This window comes from Colletotrichum spaethianum (assembly GCF_022836535.1).
Source record: "Colletotrichum spaethianum MAFF 239500 DNA, contig01, whole genome shotgun sequence".
In the NCBI taxonomy this organism is placed as follows: domain Eukaryota; kingdom Fungi; phylum Ascomycota; class Sordariomycetes; order Glomerellales; family Glomerellaceae; genus Colletotrichum; species Colletotrichum spaethianum.
In genome coordinates this window covers 1764639-1786881 of record NW_026054771.1, presented here as the reverse complement: position 1 = coordinate 1786881, position 22243 = coordinate 1764639, and the positions used below count along the sequence as shown (strand labels likewise).

Genomic DNA, 22243 nt, shown 5'->3' with positions numbered 1-22243 from the left:
AGCGGCCGCGATCATGGACTCCCAAGCCCTCACGGACAGGCCTAGACGAGGGAGAATGCCCCAACATAAATGATTCTTTCCACAACAAGCTCTTCGGAGATTCATGTATAACCACACTTACAGGCTATAAGACCTGAACTTACGATTCTCGACTGCATGAGACCTCACAGCAATCGACATCTTAACCAACGACTTCCTCTCCACCCGTATCAAGAGGTATTACAAGCCATCCCGCCCCTTCTCAGGATTCCGGGAAACATCTCAGATATTGATATGTATCTAGGCTCAACACAAGTCCAAGCAACAAGAGCTCCTACCTTCTGAAAACGTTTCTATTTTCAGCAGCTTTCTCTTTCCCAGCTTCCTATTGTTTTAAGGAGGCTTCATACGGCAACATCGGTCTTCGAAAAAGGGGCCGGACTTTAGCAATATAATCTAAACAGACGTGACTCGACTTTCCATGTTAGAATGGTGTGAGAGAAGAAACTTCTTTCTCTCTGTCGAGTTGCGACCTCTAAATTACTTGTCGAAGTCGGTATCCATAAAGTAAAAAATCAGTTTCCATGGCTGTGGATGGCCAAGAGGTTCGAACAGTTCGAGTACTGCGGTCTTAGATATAACAAGTCGATAGTAAAAAAAAGCAGAGTTCTTTCGCGTATGAGATGTTTCAAGCTTTTATGGTATTTGTGTTGGTTATGCGCATTGTGTGTTATGGACGGTGATCGAAGGATCGCTGCCTACCGTTCTAAGAGCGAGACCGCTCCACTTTTCCACGCTAGCTGGGTGCTCACTGTTTCCTTTTATGGTAGATGCTCCCGCACATGCAGGTCCTGCATCCCCACCTTACGGTAACCTGGATGGGCTTTGCAATCTTGTACTTATTGGGTACTTTTCTAACTTGATTTGGTGACTTGATGTGGGGGAAGTTTCACTGTCAACCTAGTGGTGCTAGAATTACTCCCCCGCGATAGCAAAATTAGCTCGACAAGGGATGTCGTATTGTGAGCCTTCCATAGGCTGCGCCAGTGTACGGTGTATCGTTGAAAGATTTGGTATGTCCGCGAGATGAGGCCATTGGAGCCTCAATCAAATGGACTTGTTAACTGACTACCATGATTCACTGGTTCCACTGTATTTTGAACTCGCTAAACTCAACCTTCAGCGCGTCCTTTGCAGCTTTGTCCGGCCTCGCCGCCAAGGGGCTAACATCCAAGACCCATTCGCCCTCATCCTCGTCTGCAAAAATCCAGCAAATCTTCCTCAGCGGCACCCTTTCCTTGACATTCCCGTCCTCGTCCAGCACGAGGCGGTGTACCCAGGCATTCTTGCCGCCCACACCGCCGTCCCGGAATACCTCAATCGTCACGTTCTTGATATCCGTCGAGGTATCCGCCGCCATCTTCAGTGGATAGAGGCCCCAATCAGCGTACCTGTCGCAAGTGACGGTGCTCAGATGCGGCCTGCCGTCGTAGAGCTCGATGCCCGTCTTGATCCACTTGCTGTTTGGCGCCGCGGTGTCCGAGGCCCGGCGCGGCACGAGTAGCACGCCGGACTGGTCGTAGAGGCTCTCCCAGTTCGCTGAGAAGGTGGCACGGACGGAGAGGAAGGATTTAAGGGGGCCAGAGCTGGTGTAGACGCTCGGGACTAGCGATATGGTGTAAGTACAATGCAGGTGAGTGGGAGTTGAACAATTTGCTTACTGGACCACGCATTGTGACCAGGCTTTCGCCAGATGTCTGAGCCGGGGGCCGCCTCCACTGTAAACGAGGCCGTGTCATTGCTAGTTGCCATATTCGAAGTAGGATGATGAGGATATACAGGTTTTGTTTGTGTGAATGGGTGTGTTGTATGGATATGTGAAAGAGTGAGTAACAGTGAGTGAATCTGTCGACCTTTATAAGCTGCACACTCTTGGCGACGTTGATCGCTTACATAGTAGTAGTCAGCGTGAAGTACATGTAAGGATACGGCGCTGCACTGTTCGTACCAATGGGCTACATACCCGTCGCCTTTTCACATTTGACTGACGACCCCACTAACGGTGTGGGGTCAAGAGCTCAACCCGCTCCATCGAAGTTTTTGCCCTGTTACAAGCGAGGTTCTGCTCTTTAAACAACAAGATACGTACGTCTGTCATGGACATTTCAATGTTGACCATGTTCTTTGTTTGCCATCGATCAGACTCAAGAGACAAACGCGAGGAATTTGCAGGTTCATCAACGTACGAACATCACACCTGCGAGCGTGGAGAAGAGAAACGTATCCGCGCCAAGAGGTCGGTCTTGCAATGGACCTTGTTCGGGGGTTCTTGGGCTCGAGCTCAAAGAAGTATTAAAGGACAATCTTGATGGCAGTCACTGGCCTCCGAAATGGATCAATTTTAGCAAACGTATCAGTATTGTCATATTTTATTGACAAACCTTACCCAAGCGAAGCAGAGCAAATGGCTATCGCTCACAGGCTCGTCGTGTCTTAGTGAAGAGTACTTCCTAAAATGGTAAGAGCTCATATCGCTAGTTATTTGCGGTCAGGTGCGAGCGTTAAAGAGTAATGGTGGTGAAGTACAGCGCAGTGAGGAGCTATGACAACCATCCCAAACCAATAATTGACGTATCGACTGACGTGGGGGCAAAAACCCGCAATGCCTAGGTTTCCGATGCTTCAGGAGACCGTCCGGCTGGCACACGTCCACTGTCTAAAACATGTTTGTTTATATTGGAATTTTCCTAAGGGCTGACATTCCCTGGCAAACCAGTTCTTGGCAACACCGGCGCGCTCGGCTCGTGGCTATGTTTCTATGCTTTCGGTGGATAGGAGTGAAGATCCTGTACCCATGACATTGTTAATTGAAAACCCCACAAATTGAACGAACAGCAACATGGGATTGATCAGCACAAAATAAAGTTTGACAATCATAGTATTAACGAATCCACGATGGACTGGACCAACGCATTCGATTACTCCAAAAGATAGAAACAGCCACAAGTCGCTTGTCAGCGAAACTCTATTAAACTTTATAAGCGGAGACGCACAATGGTTTCTGGAGCTTTAATAGCCAACGTGTCCGCCCAAGCGATAACCTCAAATTTCACGCAGTTGCTACCTCCAACCAGCTTTGTCGTTTTGTTTCAGCGCGGCTACTAAATCGATCGTCCACCGCCTCAGTTTATTCTATCAGCCGAAATGCATATTCTCGCCGCACTCCGCGCCGTGGCAACAGCGGCCCTCTTCACTCCCTGGGACAAAAGTCAGTGGGTCGCCTCCGATGACACCGTCCGTAACGGTACGAGTCATTCGGCTTTGGACATCATTCAGCCCGGCACCGCCGGCAACCCGTTCTCAGTGCCCATTGCGAACTTTCACGGAAAGCTGGACTACGCTACGCTTGGCGGCGCTGGTTTTGCTTCGCAAAGAACCGTTGACGACTGGCCCGGTCTTGACATTTCGGCCTACGATACCATTACCCTGGAGATCTCCTACGCAGATGGCAAGAGGTACACCTTCAACCTCAAAGACACGGTTCCACCGCCCATCAACGGCGTGGAACAGTCTGGTGTGAGCTGGGAATTCGATTTCCAGCTTCCTGCTGTCAACCACACCGACGGCCAGGTTGAGAAAGTTGTCATGCCGATTTCAGACTTTGTGCCTACTTTCCGTGGCCGGGTGCAGAACAATACGGCGCCTCTTGACCTGACTAGCATCAAGCGAGTCAACATTATGATTCGAAGGTAAACAGTTTGAGAGAACCTCGACAAGATGAAGACTAACAATATCTCAGCTTTTTCGCCGAGCAAGATGGGGACTTCGAGTTGCACATTAAATCGGTAATTGCTTCGAAGGAGGGGACCCAGGAACTGCGATCTACCTAGCAGATTCTATCAGTTGATCGATGAGTTCAACCACATCAGAACAGGCCAGCTTGTTAATGAGGTATTCCGAGCTTATTGATTTCCGACATGGTGCTGCCTCTGAAGCACTTGTTACTTGAGCGCCATTTTCATAGTCTAACCTTGCCAAGATCGCCAAGTCTTGTACTGTTCTGCCAAGCCCTCAACCTGATGGTATATACTTTCCATAAAGAACCATATTTCACAATTATGCAAACCTTTTTCAAACAAATTGTTCCACCCGAAGTCTTAACACATCCATCTTCTTGAGTCCGGGGATGAGTCAAAACCCCCAATAAGCTTAGCAATATGCCTGTCAAGCATATGATGTCAGATCCTTCCGTGTTATTGGAACGCATTTCCCCCACAGCCTTTAAGAATGAGCGTGTCCAAAAGGAGATTTTCACATTGAAAGTACAGTACTTGTTTGAAGTTATAGATAGCGTAGCACAGAAATTGAAGTATTGGAGCGGTAACGGCGGCGCAACAATGCTGCAGAGTACCGAGGTAAGAAACTAATTAAGTGACTCTTGACTTCCATGCTGACACGTCTTCTTGACCCATTATAGGCTCGCAAATACCGGACATATTCAGATTCATTCGGAACCAAAGAGGGAACCTGAAATGTAAACTCAGTCAAACTTGGAAGCATTACACAGTCACATGGATGATTCGATGAGTCACAAGCAGAGTTTGAAATATTGTAAGTAACGTATTGATAAAGTGTACTAAGTATATATAGCTGAACGTAAAATGTACGTGGAAGCCGCTTGCGGCTTCATTGAAGGGTCTGAAGTGCTCCTTGTATCTGCTAGAGAATATGGACTGGAAGTGTGATGCGGTTTTCGCCCTTTACGCGCACTGGCTGTAGTACGCGTTGATCTCCTGGCAGGTTCCCTGCGCACATGTGGTAGCGCCAGACCATCCCTGACCACCGCACTGACCGTACAGAGAAGCACCGGAGCTTGAGGGAGGGTTGCTCGCGGCCGGTGCACTCGCCGCGGGTTCGCTTGGGGAGGTGGTATTGGTCGCGGGAATATCTTCGATCACGGCAGTATCGGTGTTGCTGCTGCTCGCGGAACCATCCCAGACTGCAGGACCGGGCATGACATACGGAGCTGGGTTGGAGGTCCACTTGTTGTACGCAATGCCGGGGTCGCTGGCCTTGTACATGCCAGGGATCTTCACCAGAGGGCCCGGAGTGCCACTGCCGCTGCCAGTGATCTTGAGATGGGCGCACTCCATGTAGAACTGGGCCTTGCCGACGTGGCTCTCGTGAATACCAATGTGCTCAACGCGAACGAGGTAGTTTCCAGGCGGAGTGTTCGTCGGGATCGTAAACTCGATACGGTCCTTCTGCCAGCTGCACCAGTCCGTGTCGACGCTGGGGTTGCTGCCGCAAAGACCGGTCTCGTAGACCTTAAACCAGTCACCAGAACCGTCGTAAGTGTTGAGTTCACCAGGCGCTTTAGACATGTAGACGAAGCCTGGGCCAGGGTGCTCGATGAGTTCGTTGAACCAGATCTTGAAGCCGACCTTACTGCCGGCGGCCACAGTGTAGGTTTGAGCGGTTCCGGTAGTGGCGCCCTTGTTGCATCGCAACTCCGGAGAGTTTACAATCTCGGAGGTAATGACAGGGTTGTAAGAGTTACTGTTCTTGCGGATGTAGGTGTAGTCACTTCCAATGGCTTTGTTGTCGACGTATAGCTGACTGAAGATGTAATGTCCCTGGACAAAAGGCGCTGCAAGCAGGCCGAAAGCAAGAAGACCTTTCATGGTTATAAGATAGAAAAGAATGTGATGAGAGAATTGGGCAACTCGAAGCAGAGAGAATGAATGATAGAGCCTGATGAGGAACGGTAAGGTACTTCTTACTTCTCTGTCCAGGAGCAGATGCTCAAATATTTATATCAAGCTTGACAAGTGTAATTGCCGGCTTCATGAATAGGCGTGTTTCTTGGCGATGTTTCGGCATCTCGCAATTTGTGTTGGTCCATTTCTCGCCTTGTATCTAGCAGACTCTGCTTAGTGATGGCGAGGACGAAAAAAGAAGAACACTCTAGTTGCTTGTCAACCGAGCCCCCCTCGCCTCGCGTTTATTGCAATCAGTCCGGCTTGGTCCCGAAGCACGGAATTGATCCACTATACTGCCGTTTTCATAGGTCAGAACTTTCTACCGAATAACCACCGGCGCTGCGAGAGATTCGTACTTCTTCGGCTTGGACGAGGGAGCAGCCCGATCCAGTAGCACTGGTGATGCGAGAGCCTCGGACTGCCTCGGGTTGGCTGCAGCAGCAATCTAAGCATTACAGCCAAGCTGTGTTTCCCCTAGAAGTCCCCTCTGCCAAGTCGAAAGAATGTCACACAGCAAATGAAGGGGAGCCGCTAATCCTATCTCGACCACAATGGCGCCTTTAAACACGTGTAATTGAATTATGCCCAGACAGAGGTTACCTATCGGTCGACTTTTGTCGATTTTCTTAAAGCTGAGTACTCATGGAAATTGAGAGCTGAACATAGCTACCATGGCCAGCGAACCCCCCTATTCCTTCTTTGCCTCTTTTTCTTCTGTACTCTACACTACTTTTACTTTCGCCACCTTACCAGAGATGGCTGTGGTTATATATTCGGGTTTTGAATTCACAAGCGATCTCTGTTAACAACTACCGACTCTTCCTCCAGAAACGCATTGCATAATTGTTTATCATCTTTAATACTGAGTCTTGCCTTGATGAGCCTTATTGCTTCTTCACTGGTAAGGGTTCCCGATACCGTGGCATACATCAAAGATCTTACGAGCAAGGACTGCCAAGATGTTGAGTACCCGCAACCTGGAAACTCCACGTCATCGGAAGAGCACAGGATACTAGTGCAAATGGGATTACCGACGCTGCTGCTGTGTATTTGCCCCGACGACACTTTTGTAAGTTGTTGACTAGGGGAGGTGATATACCAGCATCCTTCGCAGTAACGACGTCACTTATGGTTTCGGTTTTCTTGTAGACAGCAGTACACGAGAGGATGACATAAACCAGGTTTCTGAGCCGGGTTAAATGAATGGAAGCCTCTCATTCAGACTACTCACAAGTCATGGATTCGTATATAGATATCAACTTTGCTTGGAGATTTTCGAGCGGCTTTAGACCGCTACTCGGTTGAGGGCATGGAATTTCACCCTCTAACCTTGGGAAACGATCAAAACCACAAATCACGCAGTTTTGCTTCGATAATGTCTTGGTCCTTGGCCCATTTTTGATATGACGAAGCTGTTTTGGGCAACGTCGTACATTTAACTAGACTATCGTTTTTTTCGTTTTTCGTCCGAGGACTACATCACAGGAGGGTTCAATGTTGGCCCGGCAGTCACACTTCACACTAATGGAAAGCCGCTTACCTCACCCATGATGCCCTTTGGGACATGATCGCCGGCTCTTCTAAGCTCGGGCTTACGCCACAAATCCGATTCGTCTCAATAGCAAGATCCATGTTCCGACTTAGGTGCGATGCATCTTGGCAGCACTTTGAATGCCGAGCAGTTGACCAGTAGCATTCTATCCATAGCAAAAGTTAGTATTACCTTCGTCGGTGAGTGAACCGGCACAGCCGGGCAATGAATAAATAAGACCACATAATTACCCCGAGAAGCATCTCTGGGGTATTTTGAACCTCAAGTTTCGTACAAATCTCATCCTTCCCATCAGAACTACACTCGACTCGCAAATCATGTCAAATATTCTCGTTGTTACTAGCCCTGGCGGCAGACAGTGCTCACATCTCCTCCCACTTCTCAGCTCGAGCAACAGCAACTTCAATCTTCGGCTGGCTGCTCACTCCAAGAACTCAGCTTCCAAGCTTCAAACGAAGTATCCCGATGCCGAAGTTGTAGTTGTTGATCTCGTGTCACTTTCCGACTGTCGTGAGCTGGTTAGAGGCGCAAGCGTCGTATTTCACGTTGGCCCTAGCATCCATTCCCGCGAGCGAGAGATGGGCTTCAACATGATCGACGCCGCCACTGCAGAATTACAAACCCCTGGGAATCGGTTGAGGCATTTCGTGTTCTCCAGCGTGCTGAGCACTCAACATCGCAAGCTCATGCAGCATGATTTGAAGAGCTACGTGGAGGAGCGTTTGATGCTTAGTCCTGTTCCATGGACAATATTGCAACCCACGAACTTCATGGATGCATATCCTGTCACTCAATTGCTCAAGATGGACACACCAGTGATGGAGCGATTGTGGGACCCCGACGTTGCCAATAGTGTCATTGCTTTACGGGATCTTGCGGAAGCAGCAACCAAAGTCTTGACCGAAGGCAAGATACACTACTACGCGCAGTATCCGTTATGCAGCACAACGCCAATATCAGATGCGACTATAGCCCGTATCATCAGCAAGCATATTGACAAGGAAGTAGTGGTTAATAAGCCCTCTTTCGAGAAAGGGGTCGACAAGCTCATGAGCTTGCTATTCGGACACATCAAAACAGAGGTTGATGGTGCACACTCAGGGTTTGGTATCACTGGTAATAAGGGGGACCTGAGAACTGACATCAGCAAAGATGAAGCCGAGAGACTCATCTTGTTCTACAACAGATATGGATTGGTTGGGAATCCTAACGTACTGAAGTTGCTTTTGGGACATGAACCAACCAGTGTGGAGGAATGGGTCAAAGGCCAACTCGCAGGGGTGGGACTTGAGTAGACCACAAACGGTAGTTAACTTACTGCTCCGATTGTGTGTCACTATTTATCTTGTTGGTCAGTCAGTTTGTACCGAAGTTGATTCATGTCGTTCTTTACATAGGGTTTCAATCTTGTGGAATTCGATAAAGGGAATTCAAGAATGTAAGTGCCTTGAGACGAGTCCGAAAACGTACCAAATTTCGTTCAATCTACTTGATCAGTCTAAATTTCTTCCTGTAACATGTATACATATACTCCGATGTGCAAGAAGTATCGTATGGCATAGTTCTTCGAGTCGCATAGCTCGTGTAAGATAATATAAGAGTACCATTGGTTCTGGGTCTTTACCTCTGGGTGTTCAGCATTTTGATCCTGGTAGAATTTTGGGGATGCCAACATACCCTACATGAAAGACAAAGTTCATGTAGATTACTACTGCTCGATAGATGCCTCACGCTTCTTGCTGTCACCGCCGTCAAACCAGCCGAAATCAGTCTGAAGGAAGAAACTCTCGGCATCAGCATCTTGAGTGGCTTTTATCTCCTCGGGCACTGGGGCTCCTAGGGCAAGAAGAGGAGCGACAAGCGCCAGGGTGTAAATAGAGTACTTCACCTTTAATATATGGTGACAATAGATGAATTATGGTGATCTTGGGTGATCTGAAAGCATTCAATATCCTCGTGACACACCGGGCACATGATGATTTTTAATAAAATATTGCAGTCATGAAGCTTAAGGCTACTTAGATGCCGTGACTTTCTCGGTGTAAGTCTTTGCGGTAAAGGATGCTCAAGTTGATCCTTGCGCGGGATAGGCGCACCCCAACTCTTCATGCCAATTCGCGGAATTTTACTAGACATCACGATGATGGTAGAAATCAGGCACTTGTTTTTATTCGGAGAACCGGGGTTTCACTTACTGCTGGAACCTGTAAGGATCCCAAATTGCGACAGCTCAATGATGGATCTCAAATGGATCGGGTAGAGAAGACATCCTCCGCTCGCCCATACCTCATCCGAGTGACTTTGATAAGTCTTGAGTCCTTAAGGAACCACAAGGGAAGTTGGAGACGAAATCCTTTCCATTGTTTTACGTTCGTTGGCGGGAGCATCTAAAGTAGTGCAGTTATCGCCATATCTTCGTTATTGTCAGGATGGGACTATCTTCTTCACACGCCCATGAGAGCGGGTGACATCTACTGGCTGGAGATTATGCCCATGTAAACGAGGGAAAAGGTGAGTTCAGAGACTACCGGCGGAGTTCACGAACCAAGTCTTGTTCGTTTCAGAGAGTCGCGACTGTCTTTTCTGTTTGGCTCAATGTCCTCTTGACTATGTTGTGCGTTTGGTTTTGGAGAGAATCCGTCGCAAATGCATCACCCCTTCCGCCATGGCCATACACATTGTACCGTAAGTAGTAAAGTTAAGGCTTCTGGTTTTATCATAGATTCTTACATGGATGACGCAGAGCCAGCTCATGGAGCGGTGGACTATGTTATAGTGACGTTTAACTCAGATTTTGCTGAAGATCAGTAGGTTCCGACCCTTCTAGATGAAGTAGAGTCCCGATCCCTGACATATACAATAGCTCGGGAACCACGAAGTTGTACGGCGCGTCTTCAGAAGCAAACAAAGCCTGGAAAGATTAATAGATTCTTATACTGTCCAGATCAACGAGCAGGAAGCAAAGGATATCTTTCGTCGTATCTCCAAAATATCGAAAGATCCGAATTACTTTGTCACTGATCTGGATGTCTATCATCAGCTTTATTGCCTTAACGACATTCGAAAATTGGTTGCAAATTACCATTCCAGTGAGCATCTATTGCGTGGCCTACGGACCACGCACAAATATCATTGCATTGATAGTATCCGGCAAAGTTTCATGTGCAACGTAGACATTAGCCTAGTACAGTGGGATTGGGTGCCAAATCCAGGGAAGCATTTTCCAAATGCTACGACCATACACGACTGCAAGAAATGGACCAAGATCGAGGAGTGGGCAATCAGCCACAGATTGGATCAGAAGAAGTTGGACCAAAGAAGTTCGTATATTAGTTAGGCGCTACGCACTCAGGCGAGAACCGAATATCACCAATTATGATAGGCCCTCATTGTTACTGATTCTTGGCAGGCGTATCTCTGGACCCAATTGAGTCCATAAATAGGGGCATTGACAATAAGATGATCTCGTGCTGAACCTTAAGGAGAGACTTTGGGAGCCCAGCACACCAGGTAATGCCGTATGAACAGGTAGATCAATGGAAGTTCAGAGCTTCTATATAAGGGTCAAAGAGAGAACCTCGTTTCACCTTATTGTAAGGGCAACCATGGGATTATGTCTTCTTATGTCTTCTACGCATAGAAATGGCTTTCGCGGAATTTCAATGCTCAATTATCACTGAAGGACTTTCTGACTAGATCTCATCCGAGTTGAGATTTTTCGAAGCATTACCCCACCCCCCTTAGTTTCCGCCCGATCCGAATATACACATCGCATCAGAGGACCAATCGTCTTCCCCAGGAAACACAACGAATCTAGTCAAAATAATCTCATGTTGCGTAAGCTGGCTAGGAAGCAAGGAAGACGTTATCGAGCTAAGTGGTTTTCGGCCTTCACACGAGATCCTGCTAGTGCGCTCTCTTATATAAGATCCGAGGTGAGTTGCCTCCCAGCTTCCGATGATCTCGACGAACTGGAAGGACGGCACATCGGTGAAGGCTGAAGCCTACTACGCCTTGGCCGTCGCTGAGACTGTTCCGGCAGATATACTTCTCCTGGCACTGTGAGCGAGGGATCAGGCCTGCAGAGTCTTGGGGAGTTGTTTTGCGAGGTGGGTGTTGGGAGGCATGGCATCCTGTGAAAGATGGTTATTGATGTGTTAGAAGGTAAAGAGCGAGAGGGGAAGGGATCGGAAGCTATGGATTCTGAGGGAGGGGTGGAAAAGAGCTGGTTCATGTCACGGAAACGATGTTTTCGTTAACCCACTTTGGTTCTCGGAGAGCGTGCTGGTGATGGCGGGTAACGTCACGACTTGGATATTGGGCGACGGAGTCTGCGCGGTTCTGGGCGCGGGTTGCGTCGGGTTACTAGGGAATGTCTTTGATATGTTTTGAAGTGTATGCGATGGTCCAATTGTCGGCCTTGCGCTGGGCATTGATCGGAAGGGGTGATGGGCTCCGGCGCGGTCGGCGCGTTAAAATGTTTGGGATCCGGCCGACTCTAGGCCGACTTCAAAACTCTTACCATTCGTACCGGTCGGCCTGTTCCTGTGCCGTAGAGATAGGGCAGTTGAAATCTGACCTTTGCATTGAATACTTTCCAAATTTGAAGCCTGACTTGAGCAGTACCTTTGCTGAAGATGAGTCTAGCTCCTCTCGAAAATCTGTCTTCTGCAACATCAGTGAACGAGTCACTCTGGTGCTGAGCCGAAAGGGGGTGCATTCTGTCACTCTTAAGACCATATATCTTATGAAACTTATCATTCATGGAACCATTGTGGTTTTATTGGCTATCAATGAGTCCTTTAGTGCTCGAAAATGCGTGACTTGGGACAAAATGCAATGTTGTTATGCAACGGTCAAGCAAGCAATTACTTTTGCGCCAAGGTAGACTGTAAGTTTATGGAGGCCGAGGCAACCTGTCAACCAAGACGGAGATTCAACATCGAATTTGACTAAACCGAGCCTTTCGAGATCGGTTTGTCCATGAGCCAGGATTACCAAACATCGCATACTAAGCCTGTCCTTCTAGTATGACTGCGCCTCTCTCCGTGCGTTTAATTATGGTTTTCCATCGGATGACGTTACGTGAGTTCGATGTTAAGAAATCTGCGAGTTGTTATGCGCTCTCAAGCTAATTATTTTGCTACTCTCTGATACTTATGAATAGAATATCTGACTCTCAGTCTATCATTCAAAACAATGCAGGAACACTCAGAATGGCAGCATATGAGGGTCATTTGGCTAGGGGAGCTTGACGCGAAGAGATGCTTAGCGACCGGAAATGATTGCCACGAGTCAACCGCCCCATTGTTTGCTGGAGACGTCCTGCAGTATGACTCTCGAAAGTGGCGGGATAGGGTAACGAACTTCTGGTTGGAACACGACGAACTCCAGTGGGGTACAGCTGTTGAAGAGTGCCACCGCGAATCGAAGGGGGAACAGGGATGGGTAAAGCGCCGTTAATTCCGTATCCATCATCGAATGTCCGGCCACACAGTATTGCTTTCTCGGCTTTCCACCCAATGCACATGGTACGAAAACCATCGCTGTACTAAACCTGCCGTCGAAAAGATGGCATCCACAGCGCGGTCCGATCGTGACGAGATTGATTTTGGTCTGCCGTGTGACCTAATCATCGAAATCACAATGGCTCTAGGTCACAGCCGGCGAGTTCAATGCTTGTTGTCGGTTCATATTGGTGACCCTCTTATGAGGAGCAGCTGGATCGGGAGTAGACGGGACGAGAACAGATGCTCGTATTAGCGCCGGATCGGGCCACGCATTCAGCGTGACGCGGAGCCGGTAATTAACACGGCACTGGTTAAGCGATGATGCAGTGGTGGAAGGCAAGCTTTTGCCAATGACGGACTGCAGGGGTTGTGCATTGATCGCTCTTGGCATGCGCTCCAACATCAAGACCGTCAACTGAAGCTGCAAAAGAAGTTGAAGAGGATAATAAATTAACGATTTTGTCTACTTTAAGTCGATCTATTTTGGAGAATTGATTTCAACCTTCCATAAAATCAGAGGCCGGGAAGTTTGGGAGCCAGCTCCCGCTTCATAGTCCCCTCTCCAATGTGGTGTCGTAGACGCGCGATGCGAACTATAATTTTTGTCAGTCCGAAGGGAAAAGATTTCGCGACGGAATCCAGCTGTTGAGGCAACCTGTGAGAAATTTCCCTCGTAATGACTGGGATACCCTTAGCTCGAAAGAGACTAAAAGAGGAATTGGGGTGGGAGAGTCTCCATAAAAGGCTTGTCAGATCATCTGATAACAGTGCAACACACGCGGCGACATCGGTGGTCCGCCAGGGAAAAATATTGGGGGTCGCGCTGCTGCCGAACTTCATTGGCCGTGCCGGGTCATCGGCTCTGCACACAACGCCCACTGATCCGGACACTGACGCTAAGAGCAACTGTTCCGTCTAGTCCACAATTCCATCACGGACGAATAGATCTTTCTGACGAATCAGCAGCAGCAGACTTCGGCTGGATCGCTATGGCCCCACGGGTATCCTGTGTTGGTGACGATCTCTCTCTGCAACGTGGGTCCCGATGTGGGATCAGCGATGGGTCAAACATTTGCAGGTACGCGATAGTATAAATCCTTTCAAGTCCTGCGCGCCAAGCTAGATCTTATCTTGTTCCCTCCCGCTCACGCCTTTCTGCTCGAGTCTCTTAGTCGTTGCTGCTGGCCTAAGTGCCCCTTTGTCTCTCTATCTCCAACGTGCTCGCACATCTTGCAGCACTTTCCTTTTTGGATTCTTCCTTGAACCACACTGATTATGGCTTCTTTCAACCAGGAGACGACGCCTAAGGCGTCGGAGCAAAATCGTGTCGCGGGAGAACATGATATTGAGAAGAACACCGATCAGAATGTGGTTGACATCCATGCCGACTCTTTGAAGAATGAGTCGCATGGCAGCCCGGAACACAAGCAAGAAGGTGTCAAGAAGGTGGAGGCGATCACATCGGTGTGGTCTATGAAAATGTTCTGGATTGTCTTCGCTCTGTAAGTTCTTCCACTATTTGAGACGTCTCTCCAACTTGTCGCCTGGAATGAGAGACGACTAACATTACGGCTACAGCTTGTACCTCGTTACCTTCACCGACGATCTGTTGCAGTCCGTACAAAGCAATCTAACGCCCTACGTGACCTCTGCTTTCGGACAGCACGGACTTTTGGCCACAACCAGCATTGTCTCCACGATTCTCGGTGGTGTCTCCCAGCTCACCATCGCTAAGATTATCGATATCCGTGGCCGTGCCGAGGGCTTCGTCGGTATGGTCTTCCTCATCGCCATCGGCATGATCATGAAGGCTACATGCCAAAATGTCGAGACCTACGCCGCCGCCCAGACCATTTTTTGGGTCGGCTACCTTGGGCTGATATACATCATCACCATCGTTCTAGCCGACATGACGACTCTGAAGAACCGCATGACCCTTATCGCGATTAACGGCACGCCCACTATTGCCACAACCTTTGCTGGACCCAAGATTGCGCAGCTCTTCTACGACCAGGTCAATTTTCGCTGGGCCTTCGGTGCTTTCGCCATTATTTTGGTTGCTTTTAGTATCCCAATCGCCATCATTTTCTTCTTTAGCGAGGCCAAGGCCAAGAAGACCGGTCTGATCCCTCCTAAGGAGAAAACTCGTTCCACTGTGGAGTCCGTTAAGCATTATTTCGTTGAGTTTGACAGTATGTACTAGCCCCTGATTTCTGCAATTGCAAGTAAAGGTATTCGAGTTCTGACAATCACAGTCGTCGGTTTGGTTTTGGCCATGAGTGGATGGTCCATGCTGCTCTTGCCATTCTCCCTCGTGTCGAATGCGACCCACCAATGGAAAAGCCCAACCATTATCTGCCTGATTGTTTTCGGGTTTATCGGTCTGGTTCTCTTCGCGGCTTGGGAGAAGTTTTTTGCCAAGGTTTCTCTGTTCCCCTACCACTTCCTCAAGGATAGGACTGTCCTTGGTTCATGCTTAGTCTATGGCATCATGTTCATCTCCATCTAGTATGTCCAGCAACGCTCAAGATTACGGCTAGCAAAGTACTAACGTGGCTGCTAGCTGCTGGGACTCCTACTACCAGTCTTACCTGCAGGTTGTGCACAACCAGGACATAACCAGCTCTGGTTACATTCTGAACGCCTTCAGTTTGACTTCAGCCATCATCTCCCCTTTTGTTGGTTTGTGAGTTGTTGACCCGCATAAAATTAAGTAAACACAATATGCTGATAAAGATCCAGGGCAATCCGTTACACTGGCCGCTTCAAGTACATCGCCATCGCTGGCGTGCCCATCTGCATCCTTGGCACTGCTCTGCTCATTTATTTCCGTACCCCCACGACTACCGTCGGCTATCTTGTCATGTGTCAGATTTTCAACGGCGTTGCTAGCGGCATCTTCAGCATCTGCTCGCAAATTGCCATCATGTCGTGCGTCACTCACCAGGAGATTGCTATTGCTCTTGCTCTACAGGGTCTCTTCGGTTCTATTGGAGCCGCCATCGGGCTCGCCATCGCTGGCGGTATCTGGAACAACGTTCTTAAGAAGACACTCTATCAGCAGCTTCCTGCAGACAGCAAAGACCTCACAGACAGCATCTTCGCCAGTATCACCACGCAGCTTTCGTACCCCATGGGCAGTCCCATCCGCGAGGCTATCATTGTCGCCTACTCAGATGTCCAGAGAAAGATGGTTATTGCCGGCTGCGCTTTCATTCCCTTGATTTTTCTTTCGTTGATAATCTGGCGTAACATCAATGTCAAGACGATTGAGGAGGAGAAAGGCAAGCAGACGAAGGGAAATGTGTTCTAATGACCAGTTATAGGCAATTTTCGGCGCCTCTATACTCTGTTTTATGTACTTCGTAATCGGTCTTGGCAATGTTGCGGTTGGAGGCCATGAGGTGCTGCTTTCGAAAGACATATCCCTCAACCGCTGAACTGAAACAATCCTACGCAAGAAACATTGAATCAGTTTATCTTAATGAGAACATCATGGTTCTCATGTTTATAACGTTAGCTGTCAAGTCTTTTTGTCGTTCCTGCTTGATTTCGTCAAAGTTTTCAACAAGCCACCTGTGTCATTCATATTCGTGCACATCCCCGACTTCTCTGCTTTGTGCCTCGACATCTTGAGGGTTCATCACTCAAGGTCTGGGTGCCACCACATCTCTTAGGTCGTAATGGTAGGGGCTGCCAAGGACGTCAGTTTTATGCGTCGGCTTTCGAGCCCCGAAAATTGAGCGTGATCCCATGTATTACAGGACAAGCTTTGTACAGGTACACATCGCAGACTGTCTACGGAGTCTTGCGCAAGTAACGTTCGTCTGTCTCTCGCCGCAGATTTTGACTTGACGTTCAATTAGTGCAGCCTTCTCATGACCTTCCGTAGCTTACCATTGGCGCTTGACGTATTTGGACCTTCAGCATTCGAGATAACTCATGCAAGAGGGCACAGCACTAGTTCTGTGTCTGCGAATTATTGATTCCTTCTCGCCTTACAGCACTATCTCGCTTAGTAAACTGCTGCTGACAAGAACTCATGTATGTCATTGGACCATGCTTGCCACCCCGTCATAGCCGTCTGGGCATACTAAAAGTGGCATTTATGCGATTAACGTAGCAGCCCATGCGTAGAGAAACCGGGCGTCGACCAAGCTGGAAAATGATCCTTCCGGCGTTGGCGCACATAAATGGCGTACTGTGCCATGCGATATGTGGCCAGCGCGGCACTGGACGCCACTTTGGCAGACACAGCTTACCCAACCAAAAGCTGAGACATTCCATGAGGGTGCGAATGCGAGAGGCGTTCTTGGAAAAGTCGCCCGTGTCTGTAGGCCAAGGCTTCGGCATCCGCGGTCTAGCGAGGGTCTTCATCTACCAAGCTCTCCAAAATTCCAAGAAATTCCCCAAGAGATACTTGGATAATGACTAGGGTAGTGTTATCGTGCCCAGCGATTTCTTACTCGCGTGAGAATGCCTGGCTACATCAATAGTTGGCAGCGTATTGAGGCTGAGCTGACCAACAACACGCGTCATCCGAGTGCGAAATACCCAGTTGCAATATGGTAAGAGTTGCCTATAAATGCTGGCCTAAGAAGTTTTGATGGGGTTTTTATCGATTCATACAAAACCTATAGTCAGCAGCCTTTAATCCAGAATATTCTCCTTTCACAATATCAGTAAAAGCAGGAGAAAAAGATTATCGACTTACCTTGCCACCATACTTACGCTTATAACCAAAGACATCACCCATTTCCAATCCTCCGTCGAAAATCAAAGCAACAGCCTAACAATGAACTTTGTTACGGCCGTCGTCGGACTTCTCACGCTCATCATGCCTGTGTTTGGGCTTGATACAAGCATGGATGAAGTTCTCGGCCAAGCTTCGAAGAGCCTGACGACACCGGTATCAGAGCCCACGTATGACAGGGCTACCATAGAAACAATGCCTGTGCCGCTGGTGGCCGAGAAAGATGTCATCATAGTTGGCGGCGGCTTCTCTGGAGTCATGGCAGCGTACGACGTCTCGCAGGCCGGCTACAAGACTCTACTCCTCGAGGCTAGACATCGTATTGGTGGCCGAAGTCAGACTCAAGCCTTGCAGAGTGCCCCAGAGAAGACTGTTGAAATGGGCGCAACCTGGATCAATAAGATAACTCAGCCTTTCATCTACGCTCTTTGTGAGCAGTTTGGCCTAGAGACTGCGGAACAGTACACTACGGGAGATGTTATACGTCAAGACTTTAGTGGCACGATTCATCGGGAATCTCAGGATCTCAACCAGGTAAGTTGTAAAGGTTTCTGTGCGATACATGTACTGGATAGTAGAGAATCTTGCTAACGTGAGCTTTCCTGGCAAGACTAATGAACCTAGTTCCGTCGATCTACTTAACATCTTGATAGCTGACGCCGCGAACAAGACCAACATTTATAAGTTTGACCAGTTTCCAGAGGGTGAAGACGTCGCATTAGCCGACTGGATAGCTCAAAAGGGGCTTTGGGACAAGCCTGAAGTACGGGCGGCTGCCGAAAGTATGACCAGCGCTATCGTTGGCCGCATGCCACAAGAAGTCGGTGCACATTATTTCTTGGATTATGTGCAGTCGGGAAAGGGTCTCTTGAGTCTATCTACGGAAGGAATATTTGGTGCGCAATCACTCAAAATCAAGAAAGGTATTGGATTCTTCGCGGCCTGTTTTGGAATGCCCCTGCTTACACATATAGGTACATCGGCACTAACGGACGCACTTGTTAGCACCATGGATAAAGGGAGCGTGACGGTAAATAATCCTGTGAACCGCATCGTTCAGCTCGGTGATGGAGAGGTTCTCGTGACGACGAGCCAGGGACAGAGTTACAAGTCAAAGAAGGTGATCATTGCGATCCCCTCCAACACATACTCCAACATCCACTTCACGCCACCCCTGCCACCTTTTAAAAGAGGCTTATCTACGAGAACGATGCCAGGAATCTATGCCAAGGTGATTTTGAACTATTCGAGACCCTGGTGGCGGGATTCCGGCCTAGTGGGCAAGTTTTCTTCGGAAGTCGGTCCAATCTGCTTTAGTTGGGACACTTCTGATCTTGAGACAGAGCAATACAGTCTCGCTCTGTTTGTGGCGGGCAGTATCGCTGCTGCTTGGCACGAACTGACTGATTTGGGGCGAGAGGATGCCATCATCGAGCACTTGGCTACGCTCGTCGGCTCAGACCTGGCTGCAGAGGCGCGTAACGTTTCGGAGTATAATGTTCTTGAGTGGACGAAAGAGGAGTACCTCTGGGGAGGACCTACATCATCTATGGGGCCAGGTATGCTTCGCAAATATGGCACTTCACTGAGAGAATCCTTTGGAGACTTGCATTTTGGTGGAGGGGAGACTGCATACGCCTGGAAAGGTTACTTAGAGGGTGCCATCACTTCGGGTAAGAGAGCTGCAAAGGAGGTCATTGACGCTCTCCAATCAGATAGGTAACAGTTGTAAGTTCTGGCCATCCAGTGTTCACTCAAATCGATCCTGGATAGGTCTGACCGAGTTTTAGAATAGGAGACCTTCTTGAATGGGTAGCTCATTGTTTCATTTGTGTTCCTGCTATATATCATAACAACCGGTGGACTATGAGTTACCGCCTTTGTAAAGTTGACTAGAAGTTGTATCATTCTCATCTAATCGAGTATCGATAAGACCGGCTGTGCTACAATTGACTGCTTCTTCTGGCCAGATAACCTATTCTTAGGGAAAAGACATACGTTTTGCGCAAAGCGATAGTTGCTCGAGCCATTCCGCAATTAACGGTCCCCAGAGCCCATACGGTCTGCGACTTGAAACTGGGCTCCTCGATATGCTCATCATCCCTATGACTTCTCAGCTGTGATCGAATCAAGAATTCTATAGGTTATTGCTTGGGCGATTGTCTTAGTGGTATAACAACCACTCCGGACGCAGTAGGTCCTAGTTTATATTTCTGGAATGTCTATCATGCACTTTGGACGTCATACTCTGCGGACGGCCGCACTAAAGCTTCACTAAACATTTCCACGAAACAATATTTCTAAAAGCACTTAATGAGTTCTCAGTTGCTGTTATGCTATCATGGTTCTCGAGCTTTAACTACTTACCAACTGACGATTGCCAACAGTTATTTTCAACATGACCATAATTGTCAGTGTTGTCCACCTTTACTCTTTCATCCAAAATCTCATTGATTGAATTCCCGACAAAGACTACGCTGCGGCTCTGCGTTTCGTCCATCGAATTCAATATGCATATTATCACATTGTAGGCACTGCGTTCACAACCTCTCATTTACCGATGTATGCAGTAGCTCAAATCATAGAAATCACAACAATCAGCAAGTCCTGATCAGAGGTGGCGACGTGCTTCAAGTCATGTTTACAGGTATGACTGACTCTATCGGCCTAAAGACTTGAGCAGACGCAGTGTTTATATGAAGTTAAATCAGCCGTTCCTTTCCCCACACTTCGGATGACGATCTACTGAAGGAAGCTAAGCCCTGAGACCCAGAGCTGAAGGGCCCTACTTCTTGTGAATGTTCGCGGAACTATGCAACGAATGCTATGAGCTAACCAGTCCGCATTGAACATTTAGTATAATGTCATGTCTTCCAATTTCACGGGATTTGAGGAACACAGATAGGGGATCTAAAACTAGATAAAAAGAACTAGATCAAGCCCACGTTGCCGTGTCGTACTGTCTACTCCACATTCGCCGCTTAGGGGGTAAGCTCTGTTAGCCGTCTCTACATAGTGTTAATGTCTGGCTAGTCACTCACAAGATTCATGCTGGCTTAGTCTACGTCGTAATTTAGAATCTAGAGGAGAAGGTTTTGCCACAATATTTCCTATGGTTGGCTATCAAAGTTAGACAAGTTAGTGCTTCTAAGAGAAATTATTAAGAAACACAGCCGACACATTAAGAACAACTAGCTTAACTGTTTCTTCTTTGGTATTGCCTAGAAATTGTAGATAAATCTACGTTTTATTTTACCTCCGTTAGATATCTATATTTCGAAAAAGAACGTGATGTAAAGTCTAGTTAGTAGGAGGGTAGTTTGGTTTGAAATAGCTGCGAAACAAACAGATCATATAGTTTCAGGTAACATATGGGATCCAGAAACAAGTGGGTCTTCGCCTCTCTCTATCCGCCACCGATTTGTCGCCTCTAACACCCCCGGCAACCCATCAAACAACCAACCCCATTTCCTTAAAAACCCTTCCGACATCTCCCACCCCCGATGTCCCAGGGTGGCGACCACGCAATAATCCCGCGTCGCTCGACCTCGTCGTCAGGGAAGCCCTCGTACAGCCCTCCGATGCAGTCGGCCCAGAGGTCATCCTCGTCAAAAGTACCAGCGGCCCGGATCAGGCGGTCCCGTGCCTCAGGACACGGGAACATGTCGATCCAGTCACCGTGCGGCACCATTTGTTGAGTGGTAGTGGGCAGGAGTGTTGAAGGGAGTAGTTCGGGCTTGGAAGGGTAAGGGACGACGTGGATTGCTTCCTCACTGCAGTCGAGCGGCGTAACGAGGATGCCCGAGATTAGAGTGCGGTTGACGGCCAGGGCACGGAGGACGTTAAATTGGAGGAGTGTGATGAGGTGGTCTGGGCAGAGGGGGAAGATAATGTTACAGGGCTGTTTTTTGAACTTCTCTGGCAGCAGAGGACCTCTTGCATTGTATAATTGCTTGACACGGTATTCTGAGACGATAGAAACTGATTGTTTCTCATTGTCCCAGCATTCCACCAGCGCTTCTGGTTTGATCAATGTCCCGGTTATGGCACCGGATGCTTCGGTTTTCTTTTCTAGGGCTTTGCGCTTCCCTACTACACTGTCAATCCCAAAAACTGGATACATCTCACTGGTTGAAATGTTGCTGCCTCCTGATTTGGACCGAAGTGGGGAAAGAAGGCCTTACTTACGGTATGCCCTTGTGTTGAGTCTTGTCTGTGCTCGTCTGCGTGCTGCAGCGTCCTTAGTCCCAGTCCAGTCATCTTCCCTTCTTATCGCCTGTTCACAGTGAGCATGTTGTGTCGTTTTGATGATTGAAGACGGCCTGGTACGTGCCTCAGCCAGTTGTGGCATCGAAGCGAGTTGGATGCGTGGTGCTGTTGAATTTGCAGGCTGATACGTACTAACCATAATGCTAGTGTACGTTCGAATTGTGTTAATGATGAAATTGGTGATGAATGATGTTGTTTTCTTCAGACCGACCAAAGCGGTTCATGCAGCCTGCTCACATTAAGGAGTCTTCACACTCGGGGATGAAGGAACAGATATGCTCTGGTTTTCCGCAGCTGAGGCGCAGTCAGACATGGGTTAGTGTCATAGCAAGATATCATCTCACTACTGGTAATGAGTGTCTAACTAAAGGGAGTCTAGCGTTATGCAACCTGCTCACATTGTAGACCGGGATCACAA

At 48.3% G+C, this 22243-nt stretch overlaps 8 protein-coding genes across 8 annotated transcripts; 4 read left to right on the top strand and 4 right to left on the bottom strand.

Moving 5' to 3' along the window:
• Window positions 1-1117: 1117 nt before the first annotated feature.
• On the bottom strand, window positions 1118-1791 carry ColSpa_00481 (uncharacterized protein; the record flags this gene model as incomplete). Its single annotated transcript, XM_049266693.1, has 2 exons — window positions 1118-1644; window positions 1701-1791. 2 exons carry the CDS (start codon window positions 1789-1791, stop codon window positions 1118-1120), a joined length of 618 nt encoding a protein of 205 aa, XP_049122650.1.
• A 1392-nt stretch (window positions 1792-3183) lies between these two features.
• On the top strand, window positions 3184-3869 carry ColSpa_00480 (uncharacterized protein; the record flags this gene model as incomplete). Its single annotated transcript, XM_049266692.1, has 2 exons — window positions 3184-3728; window positions 3779-3869. 2 exons carry the CDS (start codon window positions 3184-3186, stop codon window positions 3867-3869), a joined length of 636 nt encoding a protein of 211 aa, XP_049122649.1.
• Window positions 3870-4739: 870 nt separating this feature from the next.
• ColSpa_00479 (putative endo-beta-1,4-glucanase D) lies at window positions 4740-5663 on the bottom strand (the record flags this gene model as incomplete). Its single annotated transcript, XM_049266691.1, has 1 exon — window positions 4740-5663. One exon carries the CDS (start codon window positions 5661-5663, stop codon window positions 4740-4742), a length of 924 nt encoding a protein of 307 aa, XP_049122648.1.
• A 1947-nt stretch (window positions 5664-7610) lies between these two features.
• ColSpa_00478 (uncharacterized protein) lies at window positions 7611-8588 on the top strand (the record flags this gene model as incomplete). The annotated part of the gene is made up of 1 exon (XM_049266690.1): window positions 7611-8588. One exon carries the CDS (start codon window positions 7611-7613, stop codon window positions 8586-8588), a length of 978 nt encoding a protein of 325 aa, XP_049122647.1.
• A 413-nt stretch (window positions 8589-9001) lies between these two features.
• On the bottom strand, window positions 9002-9267 carry ColSpa_00477 (uncharacterized protein; the record flags this gene model as incomplete). Its single annotated transcript, XM_049266689.1, has 2 exons — window positions 9002-9181; window positions 9259-9267. 2 exons carry the CDS (start codon window positions 9265-9267, stop codon window positions 9002-9004), a joined length of 189 nt encoding a protein of 62 aa, XP_049122646.1.
• Window positions 9268-14078: 4811 nt separating this feature from the next.
• ColSpa_00476 (MFS siderochrome iron transporter 1) lies at window positions 14079-16116 on the top strand (the record flags this gene model as incomplete). The annotated part of the gene is made up of 5 exons (XM_049266688.1): window positions 14079-14305; window positions 14382-14995; window positions 15059-15311; window positions 15367-15489; window positions 15546-16116. The coding sequence occupies 5 exons, from the start codon at window positions 14079-14081 to the stop codon at window positions 16114-16116; spliced, it is 1788 nt and encodes a 595-aa protein (XP_049122645.1).
• Window positions 16117-17598: 1482 nt separating this feature from the next.
• ColSpa_00475 (putative formaldehyde dehydrogenase AdhA) lies at window positions 17599-19279 on the top strand (the record flags this gene model as incomplete). The annotated part of the gene is made up of 2 exons (XM_049266687.1): window positions 17599-18090; window positions 18251-19279. 2 exons carry the CDS (start codon window positions 17599-17601, stop codon window positions 19277-19279), a joined length of 1521 nt encoding a protein of 506 aa, XP_049122644.1.
• A 1749-nt stretch (window positions 19280-21028) lies between these two features.
• On the bottom strand, window positions 21029-21679 carry ColSpa_00474 (uncharacterized protein; the record flags this gene model as incomplete). The annotated part of the gene is made up of 1 exon (XM_049266686.1): window positions 21029-21679. One exon carries the CDS (start codon window positions 21677-21679, stop codon window positions 21029-21031), a length of 651 nt encoding a protein of 216 aa, XP_049122643.1.
• Between the last annotated feature and the right edge of the window lie 564 nt (window positions 21680-22243).